Genomic DNA, 27,135 nt, shown 5'->3' on the forward strand with positions numbered 1-27,135 from the left:
GGAGAAGCAGGTTCCCCGCCGAGCAAGGAGCCGGATGTGGGACTCGATCCCAGGGTGCTGGGATCATGACCTGAGCTGAAGGCAGCCGCTCAACCAACTGAGCCACCCAGGCGTCCCATGATTTCTATTCTTGATAAGATAGCAGTAATTAAGAGTCACTTATGGTTTATCTCCCTCCCAATCCCATCTTGCTTCATTTACTCTTGTGAGGGTTGCTGGGGGAAGGGGGGTTGGGAGGGGGGGTGGGGTTATGGACATTGGGGAGGGTATGTGCTATGGTGAGTGCTGTGAAATATGTAAACCTGGCGATTCACAGACCTGTACCCCTGGGGAAAAAAATATATTATATGTTTATAAAAAATAAAATTAAAAATAAAATAAAATAAAGTTAGCAAATACTTAATGTCAAAAAAAAAAAGATAGCAGTAATTAGAAATCAATCTTAGGAATATTCAAAACACTTCCTGATTGGGGCGCCTGGGTGGCTCAGTGGGTTAAGCCTCTGCCTTCGGCTCAGGTCATGATCCTAGGGTCCTGGGATCAAGCCCCACATCGGGCTCTCTGCTCAGCAGGGAGACTGCTTCCACCTCTCTCTCTCTGCCTGCCTCTCTGCCTACTTGTAATCTCTACTTGTCAAATATATAAATAAAATCTTAAAAAAAAACCACACACACATTTCCTGATAAACAATGGCACTAGTCTGATGAGGTAAGCAAGAGTTGATGTGTTTGGTGAATCTAGGCATAGCTTTTGGTTGAAGTTAAAAAAAAAAAAAAAGGGCAAAACAAAGCATGATATGCATATCAGCCACTTTGGACATGTTATTGGGAAAAACAATTATTAATAAGTGTTTCTAGAGCCTTTATCTCATTTATCATATTTTATTTTATTTTATTTATTTATTTTTTAAGATTTTATTTATTTATTTGACAGACAGAGATTACAAGTAGGCAGAGAGGCAGGCAGAGAGAGAGGAGGAAGCAGGCTCCCTGCTGAGCAGAGAGCCCGATGTGGGGCTCGATCCCAGGACTCTGAGATCATGACCTGAGCTGAAGGCAGAGGCTTTAACCCACTGAGCCACCCAGGTGCCCCAACATTTATCATATTTTAAATAACAATATGCATCTGATTAATTTCAAAATGTATCTTTGTTGAACTTAGAACCATAAAGTTATGGTTCTTGTAGTCTTGTACATGACATAACAATATGCACTTATTTTTATCAGAAGCAAAACTACAGATGATTTTTAAGCTAATTTTTGTGCTAACAAATCTCCTAAAGATATGCAGCAGACCTCACATTTACATAAAATTAAAGAAAGAATGCTTGGCAAATGCAAATAAATGCAAAAAGGGAATATTTTAATTTTGATTCATGATTAGTAGCAACCATCACAAAGTGGTAATAATACAAAAGCAAAATTCTGCATTCGCTGTATAACTAATGGTTGTAAGCTATTTATAGATTGAGAATTCTGATTAATTTATTTTGAGAAATATATTTATTGATTATATATCAGACTCTGTTTTAAAATCCAAGATCTTTGAAAAAACTTTAATATTAGAATCCTATGCACTGACTTCCACAGTTCTGCAGGATGACAAGCCCAAGAAAATGATTTATTTCACTTGGTGCATTATTAATTGTATGAATTGACTGTTTAACCTCTATTGATTTGCATTTCTTACTTAATGTTCAACTTAGAAACAGAAGCAAAAGTTATTTTACAATAGAAAAAGATGAAACTTAATCCAAGTGCAGTATTTAAGATCATTTTACTATTCACCATTATATGTCCTCTTCTCAGCAGTTTTCAAATATTGAAAAAGTGCTCTTAGTTTTGAAACAAAAGTTGCTAAATCTAAATCATGAACCTATTGACTTGTAGCATTTTATTGTTTCTTATATTTGGATTGCAGTGGAATTTTTTACTAATGTTCATTACTTATTTTTATAACACTGAATTAAGTTTTGACATGACCATTTCATTTGGAATTTTTTTATTATTAAATATGATTTAAAAATTCATCAAACAATTCTGATATCCAGGAGATATTTTCCTTAATATGTAGGCCATGTTAGTGACCCTTTTTATGTACAGCGAAAATCATGGAGAAGGTGATAAATAATTACTTTCAGTGCATCTCAACTTATTATTTTTTACATATGCCTATAAATTTTCTGGGTCAGTTCCAATTTCAAGTATTTTTCCCTTTGTGATCACAAGTCATGCAAGTAGCCCAGATATTCCAATATTCTGACATATGGAAATATATGTTACATTTCCAATATTGGTTCTTTCAAGTGGAAATAGAACAAATTGTTTGACAGACTGTATGTCCTAATATCAGGTTACAAAACTATATCCACATAAAATGTTTCCAAAAAATATAGGGATGATTTTTTTTTCCTGTGTGTGTGTGTGTGTGTGTGTGTATGTGTGTGTGTGTATGTGTGTGTGTGTGTGTGTGTGTGTGTGTGAAAGAGACTCTGCCTTTAGGTTCTGTAGTTTACTTAGGAAAATTTTTAATTTGAATTTCCCCAATGGCTAATGATGTTGAACATTTTTTCACGTGGTCTGTTAGCCATTTGTATGTCTTCTTTGGAGAAGTGTCTGTTCATGTCTTCTGCCCATTTTTTGACTTATTTGTTTTTTGGGTGTTGAGTTTGAGAAGTTCTTTATAGATCTTGGATGACAGCCCATTATCTGTAATGTCATTTGCAAATATCTTCTCTGTGGTTTGACTTTTGTTTTGTTGACTGTTTCCTTTGTTTTGCAGAATATTTTATCTTGATGAAGTCCCTAAAGTTCATTTTCACTTTTGTTTCCCTTGCCTTTGGAGGCATGTCTTGAAAGAAATTGCTGTGGCCCATGTTGAAGAGGTTACTGCTTGATGGATTCCTGTCTCACATTAAGGTCTTTCATCCGTTTAAATTTTATCTTTGTGTATGGTGTAAGAGAACTATTGAATTTCATTCTTCTGTATATTAACTGTCCAAGTTTCCTGGCACCATTTATTGAAGAGACTGTCTTTTTTCCACTGGATATTTTTTCCTAATTTGTTGAAGATTAGTTGACTATAGAGTTGGGGGTCCATATCTGAGCTCTCTATTCTGATCCATTGATCTGTATGTCTGTTTTTGTGCCAGTACCATGCTGTCTTGGTAATTACAGCTTTGTAATATAGCTTGAAATCAGGCAACGTGATTCCCCCAGCTTTTTCTCTTTCAACATTTCCTTGGTGATTTGGGGTCTTTTCTGGTTCCATACAAATTTTGGGATTGTTTGTTCCAACACTTTGAAAAATGCCAGTGGAATTTTGATCGGGATGGCATTAAAGGTATAGATTGCTCTGGGCAGCATAGACTTTTTAACAAGGTTTATTCTTCCAATCCACGAGCATGGAATGCTTTTCCATCTTTTTGTCTCTTCTTCAATTTCTTTCATGAGTGTTCTGTAGTTCCTTGAGTATAGATCATTTACCTCTTTTGTTAGGTTTATTCCAAGGTAGCTAATGGTTTTTGGTGCTATTGTAAATATAACTGATTCCTTAATTTCTCTTTCTACAGTTACATTGTTAGTGTATAGGAAAGCAACTGATTTCTATGCATTCATTTTGTATCCTACTACATTACTGAATTGCGGTATGAGTTCTAGTAATTTGGGGGTGGAGTCTTTTGGGTTTTCCACATCAAGTATCATGTGATCTGTGAAGAGAGAGACCCTCAGCCATCAGAAAGGATGAATACCTAACATTTGCATCAACATGGATGGAACTGGAGGAGATGATGCTAAGTGAAATAGGCCAGGCAGAGAACGACAGTTATCATATGGTCTCACTTATTTGTGGAACATAAGGAATAACTTGGAGGACATTAGGGAAAAGAAGGGGAAAATGAAGTGAGGGGAGAATCAGAGGAGGATATGAACCATGACAGACTATGGACTCCAGAAAAGAAACTGAGGATTTTAGAGGGGAGGGGTGTGGGGGGATGGGTGACCATGGTGATGGGTATTAAGGAGGGCATGTATTGCATGGAGCACTGGGTGTTATATGCAAACAATGAATCATGGAACACTACATCAAAAACTAATGATGTACTATATAGTGATCATATAACATAATAAAAACAAAGAGGAGGAAAACTTCTTTCAAGAAGGTTATCTTATGAATTTCAAAGTGATTTTGTTTGTGTATCCTTAATGGAAAGCTTAAACCTACAAACTCAAGGTCTCCTTATGAATGTGAAGAATCTTGGGTAGATCTTTTACATCCTCGTGGATGTGGAGCTGTAAATGATGTTTGTCATGTTTGCAGATCTCCCATTCACAGGATGGGTCTTAGTATAACTGATAGCTGTTATTAACAAGGGAAACATTATGTTTGCATGCTGATATTTGTTTCTTATTTGTATCCAAAAGAAGTACAGGATGTCTGAGATCAGAGAATAGACAAAACCAAAAGTTCTAGGTAAACTGTTCAAAGATAGGCAGAAAGGAGAGGAGGCATTATAATTCTAAGGAAAACTTATTTGAAAGGCATAACATAATCAGTTTATTTTTGCTGTAGATTAAGATGAATATTATCCATGGTAAGAGCAAGGTCTTTAGGAAACAGGACATATGAGAGGTATATGTTTATGGAAGAAAAAGAGGCCTGGGTAAGCTTGGGGATTCTAGGAAGCCACAAGATAACATAATGATACAGACTTCTGAAGACGGATAGAAATATGAAAAAGAAATCCTTAAGGACAATAAGTGTCTTGCACCTTTGGACAACTTTCACACCTACCCTTGCATAGCATCCTTTGAATCAGCTATCCTATTACCAAATAAGCCATGAACATTAAGTCTCTGCTTATGGTTGACAGTCCAAATTTCCTTCTGCTATTCTCCATATTTTGTGCATTTTTGGAAATCCTTCTCATCCCTTACTTACCTTATTCACTCTCTCCTCTCTTGCTGTAATAATTTGCTACTTCAGTTCTCTGCCTTTTTATTTTACCCTGCATTATCAGTAGCTGTTTATGTGTCTGTTCCTTCCATTAGGTTTTGAGATGGCCTTTGTGCTCTCTATGATTGTCTAGCTTAACATAAATCAAGTAGTAAAGAAATTTTTTTTTGTTTTGCCTTTAAATTTAAATGAAATGGAAGTTGATTGTACAAGCTCACATAGTGCCCTCTGCTTGCATGAACAGTATTTACTTGCAATTACTAATACTTCATTTTACCTGTGTGCATGATTCAGGGCAAGGTCAGGTTTCCTCATGCGTAGATAGCAGGTAACAAGCTTTGTCTCGATGAAACTTGCCACACTTGCTATATCTTCAGCAGATGCTTCAAATGGTTTTCCCAGAGCTGCCCCTTTGCTGCAAAGCTTTAAAAAAAAAAAATACCTTAAATTTCCTAATAATTTTGCCAAGTAATTTAGCTTTTATATTAGCAAAACATGTACATGTATGCATACTTTTTCCAAACTACAAGTTAAATATTAATATTTTGATTGTAAATTAAATAAATTGTTGCTGTTCACTGTTATTGGACTATCATATAAAATAAGTAACACATTTTACAGTAAAATGGTTCCTATAAAATATTTTAAAAGCATGATATATTTTAAGGGGGTACCATTTGCTAAGAATGTCTGTTTTAAAAATAAAGCATACAATAAGCAAAGATATTAACAGAAAACCAGGTATAAATCATATTAAATACCAGTGCTTTTATGAAAACCCAGCTGATCAATGATCTAGCACACTATCAAGTTTGATTTAATATAATAAGGGGTATCGGAAGTAAACTCCTAGGAACCATTAACATGATCGGTGATTAATTTGAGTCTGAATCATATTCTCTAAGATGTTATTGAAAGAATAGAAGTGAAAATTTATTAGATTTTATTGGCAGAGGCCACGGTATCTGAAAAACATGGCAAGAATGTAGAATTCTTAATAAAAATTCCAGGAAGTCAGTGGTTTCTGGGCACCATAGATAAACTGTAGATGAAGAAAATAATTAATTTTTTAGGAGAACCCCAAACATTAAGAAGTCTCAATAATATGACAAGGGTACATCAGCACTTTTTTTTCCCTCAGTGTTTTCTACTGTTCTTTGGAATTAAGGCTGATGGGAAGATGAAACCCTGCTTTCTGTTAAATGACCTTATTTAGAATACTTACTTTTTTGATCTTTTCTATCTCCATCTGACATATATTGGAGAAAATTTTCTCACTGGGGACAATAATATTTGGAATTCATACCTATTTATATATATACCTTAATATACATTTTTTTGTCTTCTAAACACTGTTTAATTTTTTTCTAAACATTATTTAAATTATATAGTTTAAACTAATTTTTCTTTTATAGATTAAATTGAGATTGGCTTGCCATTCACATTAACATTATTGCCAATTATTTTTTAAAGCAAAATGCATTTGAGAATGGCTATATTCTGTTCTAAAATGTATTTTATCCAAAAGCTGTAAGATAAAATAAAATCTAGAATCTAGATGTTTAATATCATAGTTTGAATTGGTAGTTGCCTGATAATATTATCTTTTGCTTGGATATCCTGTCAATTGTGAGAATTCATATCACTTAAAAGTCTTTTTCAATTTCATAGGTGAAAAATGTTGCCTCATTTATTTGCTCAATAAATGTTTATTGAATCTAAAACTAATTGCCAGACAAAACATACTGCCTTTACACTTTAATTTGCATTAGATAGATCTTTTAAAATTGAATTTTGGTTAGGTTTAGCTCTGTGTAAATACCTGTTTTTTATTCCTTGTCTATTTCCATTGGCATGCTAATCTCTTATTAATTTAAGAGCTCTTTAGGTATATAAGCTATTACCCTTTTCTTCTAACAACTATATATGCATAATCAAACATAAAGGCCTTTCCTCTCAAATTATGTTTTAGAAAATAGTTAAATTTTATTCATGTTCTTAAAAGGATTCCCAGAGTATATATTATAAAACTCTTTTCTCAATTATTTTGAGGAAAAAAAGGAAAGACTATTTGTGGATGACCTTATTCAATGTTGAGTTTGGATATTTTATAAAATTACCTGATTAATTCATAATAAAAGAGACAAAACATTTAACACTGATTTAGTAACTATTCCTGAGTCTGACCCTCACAAATGTCAAGGACGTTGTAAAAGGATCTTGAAATATAATTTAAGAAAGCACTGTTGGAGGAGCACCTGCGTGGCTCAGTCAGTTAAGCATCTACCTCAGCTTAGGTCATGATCCTAGGGTCCTGGGATCAAGCCTGCATCTGGCTTCCTGCTTAGTGGGGATCCTGCTTCTCCCTCTTTCTCCCCTGCTCCTCCCCTAAGCTCCTGCTCTCTTGCTCTCAAATAAATAAAATAAAATCTGTAAAAAAAAAAAAGGCACTGTAGTTTGAACATGGCAGCAGCTTGGGGCAGCATCAGAATCTCCCCTTTTCTATCAATCTCATCCTATAGGTCCCACCTAAATAGACAATTATTCAGAAAAAAAGATTTGTGAATGGCATTAGCTCTTTATAAAACCCAAATCAGTACAAAATAAAACAAATAAAAATTGTGTAGTTTTATTTGTTGGCATATTGTTATTAAAATTCTAGACCTTCTTGATAAACTTGATCTTCAAAATGAAACCAATACTTTTTTCAAGTCTCAAATAGCCAAACCTCCTGAACTCACATAAAATCTTACACAAATCAGGATGTAAACAAGGCACACCTTGTGTGCATATTTTGTCATTTCTTCTTATATTCCTCTCTGATGTGATGGAGCAGATAAGCCTCCTTTCTCAGGCAAACTTTTGGTGGGATGAATGGGTGGGCCATTCAGAAAGTAGTCAAGGAATAACCTCCATGAGACATTCAGATCTTACATGGCAGGAGGAAGCAGACCTTTAGACTTAATAATATTAAAGGCTTTTTCCACAAACACTGAGAGAAAGTGAAGAATAAATGCCTGATCTTCTAACAACTGAAGTATTCTCTACTTCTACAAGATTGAAGGCCAGGAAAAGAATGAAAATGATCAATCTTTTTTTTATTAATTATTTTTATTAACAAATAATGCATTATTTGCCCCAGGGGTACAAGTCTGTGAATCGTCAGGCTTACACATTTCACAGCACTCACCAAGCATATACCCTCCCCAATGTCCATAACCTAACCACCTTATCCCTACCACCACCAACTCCCAGCAACCCTCAACTTGTTTTGTGAGATTAAGAGTCTCTTATGGTTTATCTCCCTCCCGATCCCATCTTGTTTCATTTTATCCTTCCCTACCCCCCAAACCACCCACTCTGCCTCTCAAATTCCTCATATCAGGGAGATCATATGATAATTGTCTTTCTGATTGACTTATTTCGCTCAGCATAATACCCTCTAATTCCATCAACATCATTGCAAATGGCAAGATTTCATTTCTTTTGATGGTTGCATCGTATTCCATTGAATATATATACCACATCTTCTTTATCCATTCATCTGTTGATGGACATCTAGGTTCTTTCCATAGTTTGGCTATTGTGGACATTGCTTTTATAAACATTCAGGTGCATGTGTCCCTTTGGATCACTACATTTTTAGAGGCAGGAGCAGGGAGTGGGGAATGGGTAAAGGGAATCAAAAGGTACAAACTTCCAGTTATAAAATAAATAAGTCATGGTGGTATAATGGACACCACAGTGAAAATAGTTAGTAATACTGTATTGCATATATGAAATTTGTGAAGAAATTAAATTTGAAAAGTCATCACAAGAAAAAAATTTTTTTACTATGTCTGGTGATGGATATTAACTAGAGACTTACTGTGGTGATCATTTTACAATAAAAATACCAGATCATCACCTGAAATCATTATATCACCTAAACTAATATAATATTGTATGTCAACTGTACCTTAATAATAAAAAAGATATACAGTGAAAAATTTGTTTTTGAAAATTTCTATAATTTTCATGTTTTTATACCATAATAAATTATATATTGTATGTAATTTTTGCATCTTTTTATATGCTTTGTTTCTTTTTATATGTTACCAATTAAAAAACTAAAATGTATTAAAATCTATTCATATAACCATTCCAGTTGGGTGTTTCAATATCCCCCTCTAAATAAAAGTAAAAATACTAGAAAGAAAATCACCAAAGACACAGAAGATCTGAACAACATAATCAACCAAAAGAATGTTAAATGACATATATATATATATATATATATAAAATACTCTTCCTAACTACAGCAGAATGCATATTTTTCCCAAGCACCCATGTACAAATCACCTATAAAGACTATATTGTGGAGCATAAAACAAATCTCAACAAATTGAAAACACTGAAATCATTCAGAATATATATCTTCTGACCATAATGGAATTGAAACTCATCAGTAGAAAAGAAAAAAATAAATAAACAATCCAATTTGAAAGTGGGCAAAAGACAAGAACAGACATTACACCACAAAGGACATACAGAAGCAAACACATAAAAAAGATCTTTAACAGCTTATTGTTTACCATCATTAGTCAGAGAAATGCAAATTAAAACTAAATTATGACTACAGAATGGCTAAAATAAAAATGATACCAAAAGCTGAGAAAGCCGAGAAATGATATCATTCACACATTGATGACAGGAATGTAAAATGGTACAGCCGCTGGAGAAAACAATATGGTAGTTTCTTAACAAATTAAACATGCAACTACTGTACAGCTCAACAATTGCACTTCTGGCCACTTATCCTAGAAAAATGAATGTTCACACAGAAATTCATTCATGAATGTTTATAGAACTTAATTCATAACAGCCCCAAACTGGAAGCAATCTAGATGTCCTTTTATGGGTGGATGATTAAACTGTGGTACACCCATACTATGAGATACTGCAGTGATGGATGAATGGATACTACTTGGTAATTTGAAGGAAAAACAGAGTGATACACACAACTTAAATAAATCTCTAGAGAATTATGTTGAGCAAAAAAACCCAACCCTCCAAATTTACATACTGCATTATTATATGACAAAATTATAGGAAAAGAGAACAGATTAGTAATTGTGAGAGATTAGTGGTTAGTGATGGGATGGGTGTTGTGGTTATAAAAGGCCAATAGGAAGGAATCCTTGTAATGATAGAACTGCCCTATATCTTGGGTGACTACATTCATCTACAGATCTTAAAACTGCACAGAACTAAATACACACACAACACACATATGAGTACAAGTAAAACTGGAGAAAGCTTAAGATTGGTAGATTGTATCAATTCTAATATTCTGGTAACAATACTGTATTATATTTTGCAAGACCTCACTATTCGAAGAAATGGCATAAAGAATACATGGGAACTCTGCATTATATCTTGCAACTTCATATAAATCTATATTTATCTCAAATCTATATTTATCTCTATATTTATCTCAAGTAAAGTTTAATTTAAAAATTACCATGTTAGTATGTAAGTGTCTCTCAATTTTTCCTTCCCTGCCTTTTTTTTTAGAACAGCTGTGATCATGTTTAACTGGGGTTTTGGATGAGAAGATAAATTATATCTGAGGGACTTTTTCCATAAGGTTTTTTCTGTGTCAAATTATGGACTGATTCCTATAATGAGGAATAGTAACTCATACTGAGGTTTGCTCTGAAGTTTTATTCAGAAGCCATTGTGAAAGGATGCATCGACCCCTCTACTTTCTCATCATCGTTGTCTCTTGTTTGAGGACATTTGTCATGAAATAAGGGTTGTGTTTAGTGATAGAGGGAATAATAGAGGGAAGTTGGCAAGTTCTTTTGGATGATTTCATTATTTATTTTTTTCTTAATCATCTTTCAGTTTGTTAGTGCCCAACTTCCAAGTAATTCAAGAGGGATCATGTGAATGGTAACTTTTCTGACTTCGTGCAGAGCTGCGAATGTATTTTCGTTAACATTACACATGCAAATTAACATGGGTGAGCATACATTTCTTGACACATAATCATTTCTCTGCAAATACATAGTTCTCCATTTATATTCTTATATTTACCAGGTAAAGAAGAAAAAACAGCACTTTTTAAAAAATGAAACGGAATATAATTTTTAAAAACTTGCTGTATTGAAATTTCTTCCTTTTTCTCAAGCCTGTAGTTTTTCTCTAGCTTCTTGTAATTCAAAATTATTTAAAAAAATATTGCTATCCTGAATTCAGATATGTTGTATTCTCATCTATTTTACCTGGTAAGAGGGACGTTCATTGTGTTTCCATACTCAGGGTTTTTTTCTAACTTATAAAACTTTTCTTCAGTTACATATTTGATTATTGATCTTATTCTAACTGCTGTGTTTTCTTTCTTAAGAAAGTAATTCTTAATTTGCATCTTATATCTTTATTCTTTAGGTTTTCTGATTTTTTTTCACTTCCACATTCTAGGAGAATCTCAAGATTGATTGCAATATCATTGGCTTTTTTTTGCCATTAAACTCTACTTCTTTTTATAAAAGCAATACTAGTGATAACAAATACAAGCATTTAAATAGTGCTTAGTTACAATGTTCTAAGTGTTCTCCATCTATTACCCCATTTAATAATCACAATATGAAGCACTATTTTCATGCCCATTGTGTTCATTCAGGATGCTATAACAAAATACCATAGACTGGATGGCTTAAAAAATGAAACCGTTATCTCTCATAGTTCTTTTTTTTTTGCTTTTCTGTCTATTGTTTTTTTAAAGATTTTATTTATTTAACAGACAGAGATCACAAGTAGGCAGAGAGGCAAGCAGAGAGAGGAGGAAGCAGGCTCCCTGCTGAACAGAGAGCCCAATGTGGGGCTTGATCCCAGGACTCTGGGATCATGACCTGAGCCGAAGGCAGAGGCCTTAACCCGCTGAGCCACCCAGGCGCCCCTCTCTCATAGTTCTTAAGACTGGGAAGTTCAAGATCAGGGTGCCAATATGGTTGCGTTCTGGTGAGGTCCTCTTACAAATTGTAGACTGCTGACTTCTCAGGGTCACCTCACATGACAGAAAGACAGACAGCCAGAGAGCTCATTGGTGTTTCTTTTATAAGGACACTAATCCCATTCATGAGGGCTGTTCTTTATAACCTAATCGCCCTTCAAATGCTCACCTCCTAATACCATGACATTGAGGATTAGGCGTCAACATTATGAATTTGCGAGAGGGGGGTGGACACAAACATTCAGTTCACAGAACTCATTTCACAGATGAGGAAACTGAAGTTCAGAGAGGTGAAGTAATCTCCTCGGGCAGATTACTCTGTAGCTTACATATCACTCTGTAGAGTTAACAACTGGGATTTTTACCTTGATGTCTGGTCATAAAGTCTGTCTTTAATCACTACACTAGTGCTACACAATGTCATTCTATGAACTACTGATTTATGATGAAATAGGAAAGAAACAGAATCAATATTCAGAAAACTTTATAACAGCTTAGCAGAGAACTATTATATCTGTTGAATCCCATAATAAGAAAATTAGGTTTTGTATTTTTGTCTTATTTTTACTTCATTTTTTCCTAGTAATTCATTTTTACTGTATTTAATGAAGTATCAATCCATAAATGATTGGGAGATAAACGAAATGAAACAGAACTGGTTGTGCACCACAGATAAGGAAAAGAATTCTATTAAACTGTTAGAAATTCAGAAGTCATAAAAAAAGTTCTATTATTTAAACGATGATTACTATTGGATATTGGTGTGGATATAACTACTCATATATCTATTTATCTATCATTTATCTATCTATCATGTATCATGTCTTTACCCTTCAATTTACACAAATTATATTATTTATTATCTATACTACAAGGTAAACTGTTTAGATTATTTCTTTAAATATATAATGGACAAAATAAATACAGATGTATACCATTTTTTTTAGATGGTGGGATAATTTTACTAGATCCCCATTTAATGTTTTCTCCAGTGAGAAATTTCTCTAGTGACATTGAAAGTTCTCAGTGTCATAAATAATGTACATTGAACAGCCTTGTATATACATCTTTGCCCACACATTTGGTTATTTCCTAACTGTTACATTCTATATGTCATAAGGTTTCCTTACATACTGGAATTGCTGAGTCAGGAGTATATATCGCAATCCAAAAAACTCATTTTAGAACAGACATTATGAAAGTGCTCCTACAGAAAAGTTTTACACTTTAACTAACAAAATATTTAAATTCTTGTTTCTCTTTACCCTCACCCACACTAGGTATTAGCAATGTTTTAATCTATTTATTCTGTGTGAATGAGATGGGCAAAAATAGCACCTTAACTTTACCTTGATTATTTGCTCAACCTCTTAACGTTTATTGGTCGTGTGTGTCTATACTGTTTGTTCATAAATTTTATTCATTTTTAAATTGTGTTGTTCTAATTGTTACTGACTTATTTTCATTTAGTAAATATATAATTTGACTTTTTTCCAAATATGTAATTTATTTTGAGTTTTGTTTATCACATTTTGGTATCAGGTTTATGCCAGCTTTGTAAAACAAACTGGAAAGATTCCAATCTTTTTCAATACTGTAGAACATTTTGAAATAAATAGTTGAAAAAAATTTTGAACTGAGTTCCTTTCACTTTTTTTTTTTCTTATTTGATTATTGTTCTGTTCAGGTTTTCAATGTTTTGCATCAGTCCTGTTAATTTTAATAGTCTTACAAAATTTTTAGTTTCACTCAGGTTTTAAAGTCTGTCATTACAGTGAAGAACATCATATTCTTGGAACATTTTAAATGCCTGTGTTATTAGTTATGTCATTCCTTTTCTTACTCTCAGTACTTTGTAGTTTGATTTTATTTCTTAACTAGTATTGCCAGAGGTTTGACTATTGTTTTTTTCTGAAAACAACAAACTCCTAGAATAATTTGTTAATTCCCCTATTCTAATTTCTAATTCATCAATTTTGGTTTTTATCTTGGTTATTTTTTCTCTCTTCCTTTCCTTAGGGTTTTTTTTTTTTTTCCTCTTCTGAAGTTCTTTCACTAACATATTTAAATGCATAACTCATTTATTTTAGTTTTATCTATATGTATGTTTGTTGTATGCTTCTGTGTTTCCCTCAGGGAAAAAAAAATCATAGCTTTTATTTCCATCTTTTTGCCAGCAGCTAGCTAAGATTGCTTATTAGTACTCTTTGCAACTTTACCCCCTACTTTCCTTAGTTACTTGTAAGAATAAACCTTTTTTGCCTATTTGTTGGTCATTTATTATTGCATTATTGATGGATTCTCTGCCCAGATCCTTTATTATTTGTCTTCCATGTTCTAACTATTTTTCTTGTTGATTTCTATGTGCCCTGTCAAGGAAGCCTGGTGTTTTGGCATATTCTGCATTTCTTTCCCCATTCTACACATTTTAACCACTCCAGAGAACTGCATCTACCCCATGTCATAGTGCTTTTCAAGATACAGATCTTTTAATTGCACGAGCCCAATGTTGAGGAATCCTTTTGTGCTACCTGGGACAAATGTCTGAGAATAAAGCTTATTTAGAAGGAATGGAGCCAAAGATAGAGAAGGTGGAAAGCCCAACACTGAATCTTGATATTCTCTCTAACAAAATATGAAAGATAATTTGAAGAGGTAGTATTTTTTGGTTATTTTGAAAAAGTAAGATTAGGGAATTAGATGATATAAAATTATAAAGAACTAGAGATTAAATTGCAAAGTGAATTTTAAACCAGAAGCAATTAAGTAAAGAATAATTTCCAAAATCAAATCAGAAATGTGGACAATCTCTAAAATAATGAAATCTATTAAAGATTCCATTACTAATGAACTTTGATAATTTCTAAAACATTTTTAAATATATAATTACATTTAACTTCTTAGTATCTCCATGAAGTAGATAAAACAATTTGCTCCATTTGACAGGTATTAAAACCTATGCTAAAAGAGGTGTAATGATTTGCCCTAGTTAGTAGCAGAGGCTAGAACTGATTTTTTTAATAGAAAGTTCTCTTTCCTTTATGTCAGGCTCATGGTCCTAAATTATTCTATTCACTTTTTTAAAAAGATTTTATTTATTTATTTGAGAGAGACAGAGGGAAAGAGAGAGCATGAGTGGAGAGAGAGACAGAGGAAGAGAGGGAAGCAGACTCCGCACTGAGCAGGGAGTCTGATGTGGGCCTCGATCCCAGGACCCTAAGATCATGTCCTGAGTCCAAGGCAGACACTTAACGGACCAAACCACTCAGGTGCCCCTCAAGTCACTTAAAAAAAAAAAAAAAAAGTACCTAATACCTCTGTTAGACATTGGGGAGACTCTCCCACTACAACTCTTAAGGATTTTCTTTTGGAAAATTTGTTTTCTGGATTTCACCTTAGTTTAATATTTCCCTTTCTTTCTTACCATGTAGAATCTTTCCAAAAGCCTATCTTTTTATAAGACAGTGATCCAAGTCAAATGTTTGCTTGAGATTGGTTGGTGGTTTCTTCTTTGTTGTCCTTGTAGTTCACTTTGGTGCTGTTAGAATTCACACATAAAACTGTCTTTGCCAGGAGAATTGGAAGGGAAAACAAAACAAAACAAAATTTAACCCCCAGAGTTTACTGCTCTTTTACCACTTCTCATCAACTTCCTATCTCAAGATCAAATAAATCACTGCTTGTCAATTTCCATTTCCCAAATGTTAAAGGGATTAACATTTATGCATATATAAGGAGAGGTCTAATAATGGATTTAGGAGATGAAATAGCACCGAGAATGCCCCGAATAAGTCCTTGAATGAAGTTGAGGACTGCTAGCATTCTAGTTACAAAAGGCTTTGTGTCTTTGAGTTGGGCATGCAATAGATGTAGATAATAATCTACTTTTTATGATGTTCTTCCTTTTGTTTTTTGTTTTTTTTTTAATTCCACCTGGTGTCTGGCACATCTTTGCAGTTATTTTGCTTTTTAGAAATCTCTTCATCTGGGTTAGTGCATCTAAGGGCTGAGAATTAGGCACAAGAACTAACCACTAACTTAACCTGCAAATTTTTAAATGAAATCTTTAAAATTTCTTTCGAGATGCCAAACTAGATGTCCATTGCAAGGGTCTCATAACTAATAGTTTTAAATTTCAATAAATACCTTTTTATAGTTCTTTAACAGAGTGGAAAGAAGCTCTACACTGTAGAACACCCATTGGTTTTAAATTTTCTATCTTCTTGTTACATGAAAGAGGAATGAATCAGAGAACTCATCACTTGTAACTTTCCACATGGTGCCACATAGATCTACTAAAGTGTCTCCCTGGGAGAGACAGAGTGTGTGGGGCTAAGAGATGCAGAGAATTATGCTCACACATCAGCAGACTTAAAAGTACCATCAGGGTTTCAGGAGCAATGCTTTTCAGCCAAGTAGGCCACTATGTGACCTCTATTAAATTTATGGGAATTGGAGAAATGAGGTTACTCCCTGGGTGACAAGTTGTTGAATGACAGTAAAAAGTAATTAATCACTCCTACTCCTATTTGTTAAAATAGCTATGCTTCAGTAGCCCCCACCCCAGGTAGCCTTAAAATAGAGGTGTGGCCATTATTGGTTTATTCCACTGTATTTCACCTTGATCTGACCAGCCGGCAATATGCTTACGCTCTGGAGCATGTAGATGATACACATTAACCTTCAGATTTTTTTTCAGGAATACCCCTAAACTCCAGCTATTTGATGTTTAAGGCAGAGCAGAAATATAGTAGGAGTGAAATGAATTAATACAATAAAACTTCCTTCCTTCTTGCCCCTGCATTTCTGCTCATAAAGATATGATTTTAAAATGAAGATAAGGTTAATAACGTGCTTGTTTTAAGGTAATTATTTGTATTGTAAAATTAATATATTATTACATATAAATTCAGCTCTTTGCAATAGTTGTAATAGCTAGCATTTATTGAGTACTGGTTATACATTTAGCATTGTCCTAAGCTCTTTATACATAGTGTCCTATCAAATACTATCCTTTATACATGGTATCTTATTAAATATTATCACTTCCAATTTTCAGATGAGAAAATTGGGTTTAAGGGAGGGTACTAACTTACAAGACAGTAAGTTCTAGAGTTATGGTTCAAACCCAGATCTGCTGTCTCACCTAGGTCCTGTGTTCTTAGATAGTATGCTCCTCAGCTAACCATTGTTAGTCACAATCAAATCCTAGAAGGATCACTGTGAATCCCAACAGCTTAACTTAATTAACATTGCTGTTTTATTCATGACTACTTCATTCATCTTAATATATTCAGTAACAAACATATATCTATATTTATGTCCATATCTCACTGGACTACCATTAATTCAATAGTAGGACAAGGAGGACAAGCAGGAAAAAAGAGGGACAGGTCAACATTTATTGAGTAATCAGGTAAGAGACTTCCATATACATGAATCATTTCACTACTACCATCACCTATTTTATAGACAGAAGTCGACTAATTCAAGAAGCAGAAGAGGCTAGAACATGTAGAAATGGAGACAAGAAGGACTAGATCGGGTGCGTACATACAAAAGAAGGAATAGATGCTAAAGGTGCTATGGTGAGAAAAGGAGCACAGTTCTTATCAAGATCACAGGGGTCTTTGTCTGGGGGCCCAGTGATGAAGGCCTAGTTAGGCAGCAGTGAGAGTCTGGTGGGACAATGTCAAGCCAGGATTACCAATTCTCTAGGCAAGGGAGTTTCTGGTCTACTCTTTCATCTCCTTTGCTGAATAACAGTAAAATTAAAATGAATATTGTGAAAACATTTGATAATAATTCGGATTTTGTGGGACCTTTGGTTTTTATATATAAAATGCAGATTTCTTTTCCAGTTTATATTCATGTTAATTAAATATTTTTCATAACCTCATTTGGTTTAAGTGGGGAAACTTAAGCAGTCTGAGAGGGTATGTTTTCCTTGGAAATGTTGGAATAACCACATAAAACAAGTAAGATATTAAAAAATTATATGCTTTTGACAGGACATACTTTTCAGGAACTTAAGAATTAAGGGACTAACCCCCCACCAAATCCACAAATTCAGTGCCCTAAAATATATCGCTTGAGTTCACTCCCATGTTCTCTTTCAGTTATCACTGACATAACAGTATTATTTTGAAGCAAACTCCAATGGAGCAGTATATGAGTCAGCAATTGCCATGAAAACACTGCAAAACAAACCACCCCAAAATTCACTGGCACACAAGAGTATATAATTATTTGTCCACACATCTGCACATTGACTAAGGTTAGCCAAACCAGGGTGTGTTCAGATAGATTTGGCTCTAGGATGATAATTAATTCCAGGTTAACTAGAATTTTTAACAGCAACTATTTGAGACATGTTCTATCACAGAAAAAGCAGTAGTAGAAGTGGGTAAGAGAACTAAGCAAACACACTGAAAGCCTTGCTGATTTTAGGTCCACTAACATTCTATTGGCCAAAGCAAGTCATATGGCCAAGCCCAACATCAAAGGCTGATACCATGGCTGGGGTGAGGATGGATAATGTTAGGAAGTGGTGGGGGTTGGGGGTGAAGAATTGGTATCAATAACTTAATTTACTACAAGAAGAGAAATAGATCTCTCTAAAAATTTCTTTTTCAAATTCCTCATCTATACACTGTCATGTGAAACTGTGCAATGTATGTTATGACACATGATAAAAATCTAGGTCTCTGACACTATTGTTCTTCCTTTCCTTTTAGTACCACAGTTTCCTTCAAGATGGAAATGGACAGCTCTAAATTGTATGTTCTGTAGAATACTGAAGAGTTAATATATTAAAAAGTTTTCTCTGATCAAATAAGGTTGTGACACGATTGACTATTGGACTACTAAAACTGTTTGACATACTAACGCATGTTGCAAATATCTAAGAGGAAGATATGGTATACAATATTTTACAAACTTATTTGACCACAGAACCCCTTCCTGCAAGAACGATTTTTTAAAGAAGAACATCTTGAGGGGTGCTTGGGTGGCTCAGTCAGTTAAGCATCTGCCTTCAGCTCAGGTCATGATCCTGGGGTCCTGGGATCAAGCCCCATGTCCAGCGCCTTGCTTAGCAGGGAGTCTGCTTGTCTGTCCCTCCCGCCCTCTGCTCGCACACACGTGAACTCTCTCTTTCTCTCAAATAAATATATAAAATCTTAAAAAAAAAATAAAAAGAACATCTTGAGGACCTACTTTTGTGGAATTCATTTTGGGAAATGCTGTCTTAAGGCAACTTCCATCTTTTTTTTAATTTCAAATGGGGCTGACACCTGGTTAAAACCCAATTTGGGGATAAATTTTTCTAAAAAGAATTTGAGGAGTCTACTTACCATGATGAGCACTGAGTAATGCATAGAATTGTTGAATCATGGCATTTTATACCCAAGACTAATATAACACTGTATGTTAACTATACCAGAATTAAAATAAAATTTTAATAAAATTAAAAAAAAATAATTTAAGAAGCAGGTTTCACACTTATGTATAAAAGTTATTTATATTACTTTTAAATTGGTTAAGTAAAAGTTACTTATGTTACTTTCAAGTTAGTCAAATACAGGTATGTCTCACTCTTTTTAAAAATTTCCTTTTTAAACATTTCAGAGATGTTTATGTGCGTATTTAAAGTATGCTAGCAATGAATGTTTGTGGATACCAAGAAATTTCTAATTCTAGGCCCAAAAAGAATGGAGTTCTGGGGTCATTTAATCCATACTGTTTTGTTAGTTGTTAAATTCTGGTTAGCATAAAAAAATTAAAACTAAAAAAAAAAAAAAATCAGCAATACCAACGGATATTTTCCTTCTTCGAATGCAAGTTTAAATTAACACCTGGATGTTGTGCTATGGAGAATAACACTTAAAAAAAAAGAACCAACCAACCACAAATACCCATGAGGCTGAGACAGTTATAGCTCAGGAGAAAACATTTTTTACACTGAAAATTTTTATGGAATGTTATAAATCTAAAAAAAATCATTTTAACAGCCGAGATTTTATAGCCACTCAAGGCTAATAAAAAGCTTGAAGAATATATTATATTATGTAGATGAGGGTGAATATATTAGTCAATATTGCAACTTTTTAAGAGTTTTCTCTTAAAAACAGGATAAAGGAAAATTATTCATTAATCCTTTAGGTAAAATGTCAGTATGTTTTTTTCATAATCCCTCTCTTATCAATATATCCTAATATTCAAAGAAAAATTATGTAGTATAAGATGTTCTGGCAGTAGTGAACACCCATCCCTCCAACATGGCAGGGCAATGCATGACCCCCGATTTTAAAAGACAGCAAAATCTTCACACATTTAAAAAGAGTTTTTGAAGAGCAGATGAGCAGTTAATCCTATACTATTAAATATTTGAGTGGGGATTTGGAATTTATACAATACTTCTATATCTTATCTTATTTTCTCTTCATTGAAGCTCTAAGAAGCAGAGCAGGCAGGTACTGATTCTCATTTTGTGGGCAATCAAACTGAGATTCAGAGAGACCTAGTGACCTATCCAAGGTTACACAGTTCATCAACAGTTGAAGAAGAAACTAAAAATAATTCTTCTGATTTCAAATTCAGTGCTTTCCCCATCTTTGTACATTTTTTTCCGAAACGTTTGGTTTACAAGGTTTATTTTTCTGATTCCAAGTATATATAGTTCATATTATAAATTAGACTTTCTCTCTCTCTCTCTCTTATGACTTCAGTCATGAGAAATGGTAGAAGGGGTGGGAGTTTAGAAAAAAAATATATTGTTTTCAAATTTAAATATTTTAGGAGAAAAGAGGCATAAAAACAATGATAAGAAAATCTGAATTCCTGAAAGGGAATTTAAAGAAATATTTATGGATTTATGCAGAGAAAACTAAGTTTTTATAGTACATGCAAGTCATTCCTCCATACAAGGATAAAACTTTATTTAAAGCACAACTGCTGAAGTTTCAATGTAAAAGCAGGCATGCTGTTTCCCAGAGTTGGTGGTGAAACATAACAGAAAAGAGTACTTTTGCTAGAGACTAATCAGGATTTCAAGGGATGCGAGAACAGGTGATAACTTACTTAGATGGCTCTCAGTCCAAGTGTACAAGAAGGGTAAGATTACTTTCTGTCTCACAAACTAATACTCTCATATCAGAGCCTCCTAGAGCCTCTGTGAAAATGTTCTCCACTTCCAAAAAGGAAAGATTCACCCAGACAAATAGGAAGTGAGTTTCTGTATTGACCTTATTTAGAAAATACAGGTTTTACATAAAGACATCACTTTCCATCTCTTATTTGGCTATATGCTGATGCTAACAGTGGCAGTCCCTAGGAGAACATGTATGAAGGAAAAAAATTATTTCTGCCTCAATATATTTGCTAATCATATGTGAGGGGAAAAAACTAAGGAAGAAATGTGATAATTATAACACTTTTATAGTGGATTATATGATAATGTAACTTAAATTTGTTAATATTATACAAAAATAGCAATTATTTATTGAATTTTTACATATGACACGAATTGTGCCTTTACTTATATTATCATATGAGATGGGTACTAATATTATTCACTTCATAGATACAGAACTTAGGCTCAGGCAGTTTAAATAACTACCTCAATGTCACAAAGTTATGGTAAAAATTAAACTTGGATTCAGACTCATATAGATCAGAGCCCAGAGGGTATTTTACTTAACCACTGCATTCTTATTGGTATTAAGTACTGACTACTACAGTAGTGGTATTACAGTACTGGTTCCCAGACGGGAAATGTATACATTTTTCTATAGGAATTCTCTCCTTATCAGTTATAGCCGTTGGTTCACAAATTGGCCCCATACATGGAAGGCAAGGGAAGACTGAAGAAAACGGGAGACCACTCCAGACTGGTAGGGTAGGTTTAACAAGCAAGGGAACTTACATACAAAGCTTGTCTCTGGCAGCCTCAGGATCTCTGCACCTGTCTGCCAGAATCTTAAAAGTTTACATAGGGACCTTAATGGGGTTCAGTCACATGTTCAGTCCAGATGGTCTCAACAACACATTACTCTTTCAAGGCTGCATCCTTGAAACAGCTCTGGTTATGAGAACAGTTTGTAGAATGTACATTCCAAGGATGGGGTGGGAGTCAGGTGCCTCCGATTCCCTGGGTCCAGCTTGTGGGTCAGCTAGAGGTCATATCTCTTGTTGATATCCTTCAATACGACCAAGTTAAAAGGATAGATGTATTGAGAATAGATGTATTATATTTTTATAAATATATATATTTATAATATATATTTTATTTATATTTTATTTTATTTATATTTATATATAGGATAGATGTATTATATTTTTAGGATGGGGAATTCCTTGAATAAAAACATGCCAGTTGGTTAAACATGGTTAAAGACTCTACCAACTAAAACATGCACTAATTCTGATTTTCATTGCTGCCACATCATATTAATCATGGACCGTACCTGAGTGATTCTAATCATGTAAAGTCATTTCAACACTGAAAAGAATATTCAAAATAGCACCAGTGCCCAATGACCAGAAAGGAGAGAGGATATCAAGCATCCATTTTAACTCAGAGACTTCCCAGTTGTCATATTTGCACATTATCTTAGTAGCTTTTTACTGCCAAGGAGTGATATCAGAACAAGCCAGATGAATGAGAATTGCTTTTCCCTTAATTAGTATTGCTGATCTTCCTTCAGGCTCCTTGTGAGCCCTGAGGCCATGTCACTGTCCAAACACACTCACTGAGCATTTGCATACTCTCTCCAAAGCCCTACCTTTAGGACTGCTGTCCACACTAATCTCGGGTGACGATGAATAGATGGAAACAGGTCTGTAGGTAAGGAGGAAATCTTCATGGCATGATTTCCCACCTACTATAGTTAAGCTAATTACAAGAACTTGGAAGAGTTTGTGGTACAAACCCATTTAGCAACTCTTGCCTGCACTTGATACCTAAAAATGTCTACTGTTAATGTCATTTTGAAATGTTTTCGTTTATTAAGAAATTTCTCTAGGTGCCCAAATTTATAAAGTTACTGTTTGAAATATGATACTGTCAAAGAGTGACAGCAAGTTGATTTAGATAGGGCAGAAGTTCAGGTGTGATTCTCTGTATTTCTTGTGAGCTTGACAAGTCACAAATACCTTATGTGCAGTCCTCATTATCACTTGAAATCATTTCTAGGTTCCAGGAGTGCATTACTGACGATATTATGGTGAACTTTAAGAAAAGCCATGTCCATGATGAGCTCATTTAAAATAAATAAAAAATTAAAATAAAATAAAACAACCCACAATCCCCTTCTCCAAAATAAAACCCCATGATCATTGATAAAACAACAATTTTTTTTCCTTGTCAGGTTTACAGAAATTTCATTTCTCATTTTTTTAAGCATTAGGGAAGAAAAAGTAATGATATTATTATATCTTTTCCACATGAATTTACTCTATCTCTTTTTCTTAAGATTTTAGTCTGGCAAGTTTATCTTTTATTTACTTGGAAATAAAAATTTTCTCTCATCACTTAGTGCTCAGAATCACCTGACATAATTGATATATACCAATTGACTGGTTAATACATATTGAAGCTGTAACTTTCAATCAGTAACATAAAAATGCAAACTAAAATCACTCTTGTGTTCTTCATACTGATAGTCAATAAAGGTGATAATTTTTCCGCCCACTGCATACGTAGCAAATTTTGGCCAGTTTCCTAAACAAAATTATTACTGAAATGTTATTTTTCTGGTTCTTAATTTCTGAAAATGGGAGATTATTATTGGTGGTATATGTAATGGAAAACCAGCCTATTGGGATTAGAGCTATTACAGGGTTGCCAGAATTAGCAAATAAAAATACATGACACCTAGTTAAAACTTAATTTTATATAATGAATAGTTGCTTAGTATAATTATGTCCCATGTATTACTTATACTATACTAAACTATATTATATCTTACTATACTATACCACACTGTAACTTACCAACTCATGCTATACCCTAAAGTATCAACAACGTTTATCATTGTTGAGTCATGGGATTATTTGAAATTTTAATTTTCTTCCTTTTGATTACCCACTCAGTGTGTGGGGTTGTATTCAATATGATTTTCCAGAACAGAAGTTGGGGGAGGACAGAACACAAGCTTTGCCTTCTGGCACTACTCTAAGGTAAGAGATTCCCTGGGCCTAGGCCACGACTCCTTTCACCAGAACCTACTGAGCACACCCTTCAGAAAAGAAGGGCCAAAAAGGAACGGAGAAATTCAGTAGTCAAATATTTAGAGACTGGGCAAAAAGTGGAGTGAGCCAGAAAGCAGGTAAGCAAATTGTAGAACTGAATGCTTTCCTTTAAGGAGGAGAAACCAAGGATGAGTTTTTCATGCTGAAACTCCAAGATGCTAGGTGATGCCATCTCAGTGCCCTTCACTCATTTGATTGTTCTTTCTGAAACCAACAGTTGTAGATGTAATGGGATGGAGAGAAAGGAAGATCAAGAGTGATGGGCAGTAAGGCCCAGTGGAGACACACAGGGAAGCCACTGTGGAGAATTTCGTTATTTTATGAAAATACTATCTTAGAAATGGCTTCTGTTGTCAAAACTAAACTTGATGAATACTGGAAGAATCAGTTTTAGGCAATTTCTGATCTTGCCAAGGCTTTGAATTTAAGTGGCTAGGGCACCACTAGAAAAATTCTGAATGGATTTCCTGATTTATGAACAGGATACTGCAGGGAGGATCAAAAGCACATGTCTGATAGCCCTCCTTCTAGTTAATGTAGGAGAATTCTGCATAAATATGTCTGATGTCAAAAAAATTATCAGGGCTCTAAACTGTTGGGGAGAAATGAATTATATCTTATACTAGCTTGAAATGAGATACTCTCCAAAAAATGGTACTGTGAGAACAGACAGCATCTAGATACTCAAGTGTTCTGTTGCAAAATTTGAGAAGGTGCCAGAAAGCAACACCAAAGCTGCTGTGATGTCATCTTGTCTTTCCATTAGTTATTGTGTAATAACAATCCTCTATCAAATAGCAAATATTAAAATCTGATCTGGGAATTTCCAGTTTAGAAATACGAGAGAGGAAGACAGAAACAGGGAACAAGAGAATGAATACGCAAACACAGTAGCTAACAGATGCCTGGCAGTGGCCAGGCAAACAACTTTAAAATAGACTTGTATTCTTACTCACATTAAAAATGCCATCTGACTTGTTTATATTTGATTAGCTGCCTGTTTCTCATAGCCAGCCAGGCCAGAACTTCCACCACCACTATCTTCCTACGCCAAGTTCCTGATTATGTGTTAAGACTGGAGGGTATAGGGAATGCTACTTGCCTCCAGCTGATGCAGTTTAAAAACTGAGACATAGGAACCATTCAGGAGAATAATGAGTCACTTCCTGATCTACACATCAGCTCCAGGCAATAGTTGACCAAACAAATACAAAATCATAAAGAGGAAAATGGAGGCTCCCACTGAATCTTCAAAGAGGAATATTTGAGATAAATAAAAGTATATTTTAAATAGTTTTACAGAGCTCATGCCTTCAAGATTGGTACAGACCAGCATCAACAATGACAACAAACTAGAACAAATAAATGAATTTTAAAAATTGGTGGAATGAATGGAAACAGTTTTTCTTACTTAAAACTTCATTAAACCACCAGAAAAAGGAGAAGAAATTAACTTCTGCCAAAGTGAATGGCTAGAAATTTAAGATCCACATTAAATAACTGAATGACGGCTGTACTCTTTTTTTTTTTTTTTTTTAAGATCTTATTTATTTGAGATAGAGTGAGAGAAAGAGAGAGTGTGAGCACAGGTTGGGGGAGCTATAGGCAGAGGGAGAAGCAGACTCCCCGCTGAGCGAGGAGCCCAATGTGGGATTCGATCCTAGGACCCCAGGATCATGACCTGAACTGAAGGCAGATGCTTAACTGACCAAGCCACCCAGGCACCCTGTAATAGGTGTATTCTTGTCTTTGGTTAAATATAAATGGAATACTGCTAGTACATATCATTTAAGTGTGATGTCAGTATTTAGTTCATATAGATATCACTTATTATGTTAGCTATGTTGTAATTATAGAATATTAAGTGTTGAACACAGCTGTTTCTTGAATCCTATCAAATGCATTTTTGGCATTTATTAAGATAAGCACATGACTTTCACCTTTAGCCTGTAAATGTAGTAGATTGCGTAAGTCAGATATTCTATGGCTGAGCCTACTCTGCTGAACTGTGATTTACTCTAACAAGCCTTCTACAACACCCTTATATAAGTTTAGGTCTCCTTATTAGGTGTCCCCATTGCACCTTGTACCAGGCCTGCTCCAACATCAGCAAGGCCTGAGACAAGAATACAATGAAGGCCCACACAAACCACATGTCTAAATATTTTAAAGCAATAAATCAAGCTAAACAAACAAACCATTAAATAAAAAGCATTCCATTCTCCTACACTGACACATATATATCATCAAAACCAACTGGAAAACTAGGTTCAAATTAGAATTTTCAGAATTTCAAAGTTTTGTTCTAGAATATGCCTTTGGGAAAAATTTGCCTCAGCCCCTTGTCCTCAGTGTCTGTGGCTACTCCTCCTTCCCTTTCCACTCCTGTCTCTATCCAGAACTGCAAAGGGCTTCTGCATAATACACATTGAAACAGTTCACAACCTCCCCTGAGCATTGGTGGACACATAACCACAAACTCTATCTACAGCAGGGTGGATCTAGAGATGTCTGTTCTGGCCCTAGAAATGGTTTTGAATTGTTTGAGCAGGGAGTTCTGACATTCTTGCTATTCAGAGGTGGTTTAATGGGGGTTGTGGGCTCCAAATGGGCATGTTTGGAATACCCCACAAATGCTTATGGTCTCTTTGCCTGGTGGGGTGGGGCACAGCTGGAAGAGTGCTAGAATGGGGTTCTCTGAAACCAGGGGCCAAGAGCAATGGTCCTTTTTGCCTGGGTCTAAGGATAGTAGTGACTTGGGCCATGTAATCATAACACTCATCATGGTTTATTTTCAGTTCTTTACTCTTTGCTAGACTTTAAACCCCATAAGGGCAGGGATCTTATCTACCTTGTCCACCTTGGATCACCATGGTGCCTGGCATCAATGAGGTATTTATAAATATTTTTGGAATGAAAAAATGGTAGTC

At 34.6% G+C, this 27,135-nt stretch overlaps 1 protein-coding gene across 3 annotated transcripts in view; it reads right to left on the reverse strand.

Moving 5' to 3' along the window:
* The window catches only part of SPATA16 (spermatogenesis associated 16), a 221,512-nt gene that overhangs the window by 140,587 nt on the left and 53,790 nt on the right, over nt 1–27,135 (reverse strand). For all 3 annotated transcript variants that reach the window (XM_032842387.1, XM_032842388.1, XM_032842389.1), the window contains one exon: nt 5,234–5,379. In XM_032842387.1, the coding sequence (XP_032698278.1) occupies nt 5,234–5,379 (146 nt within the window). The remainder of the gene's footprint in view (nt 1–5,233; nt 5,380–27,135) is intronic.

This window comes from Lontra canadensis, unplaced genomic scaffold, assembly GCF_010015895.1.
Source record: "Lontra canadensis isolate GAN:19392208 unplaced genomic scaffold, GSC_riverotter_1.0 scaffold129, whole genome shotgun sequence".
Lineage (NCBI taxonomy): Eukaryota > Metazoa > Chordata > Mammalia > Carnivora > Mustelidae > Lontra > Lontra canadensis.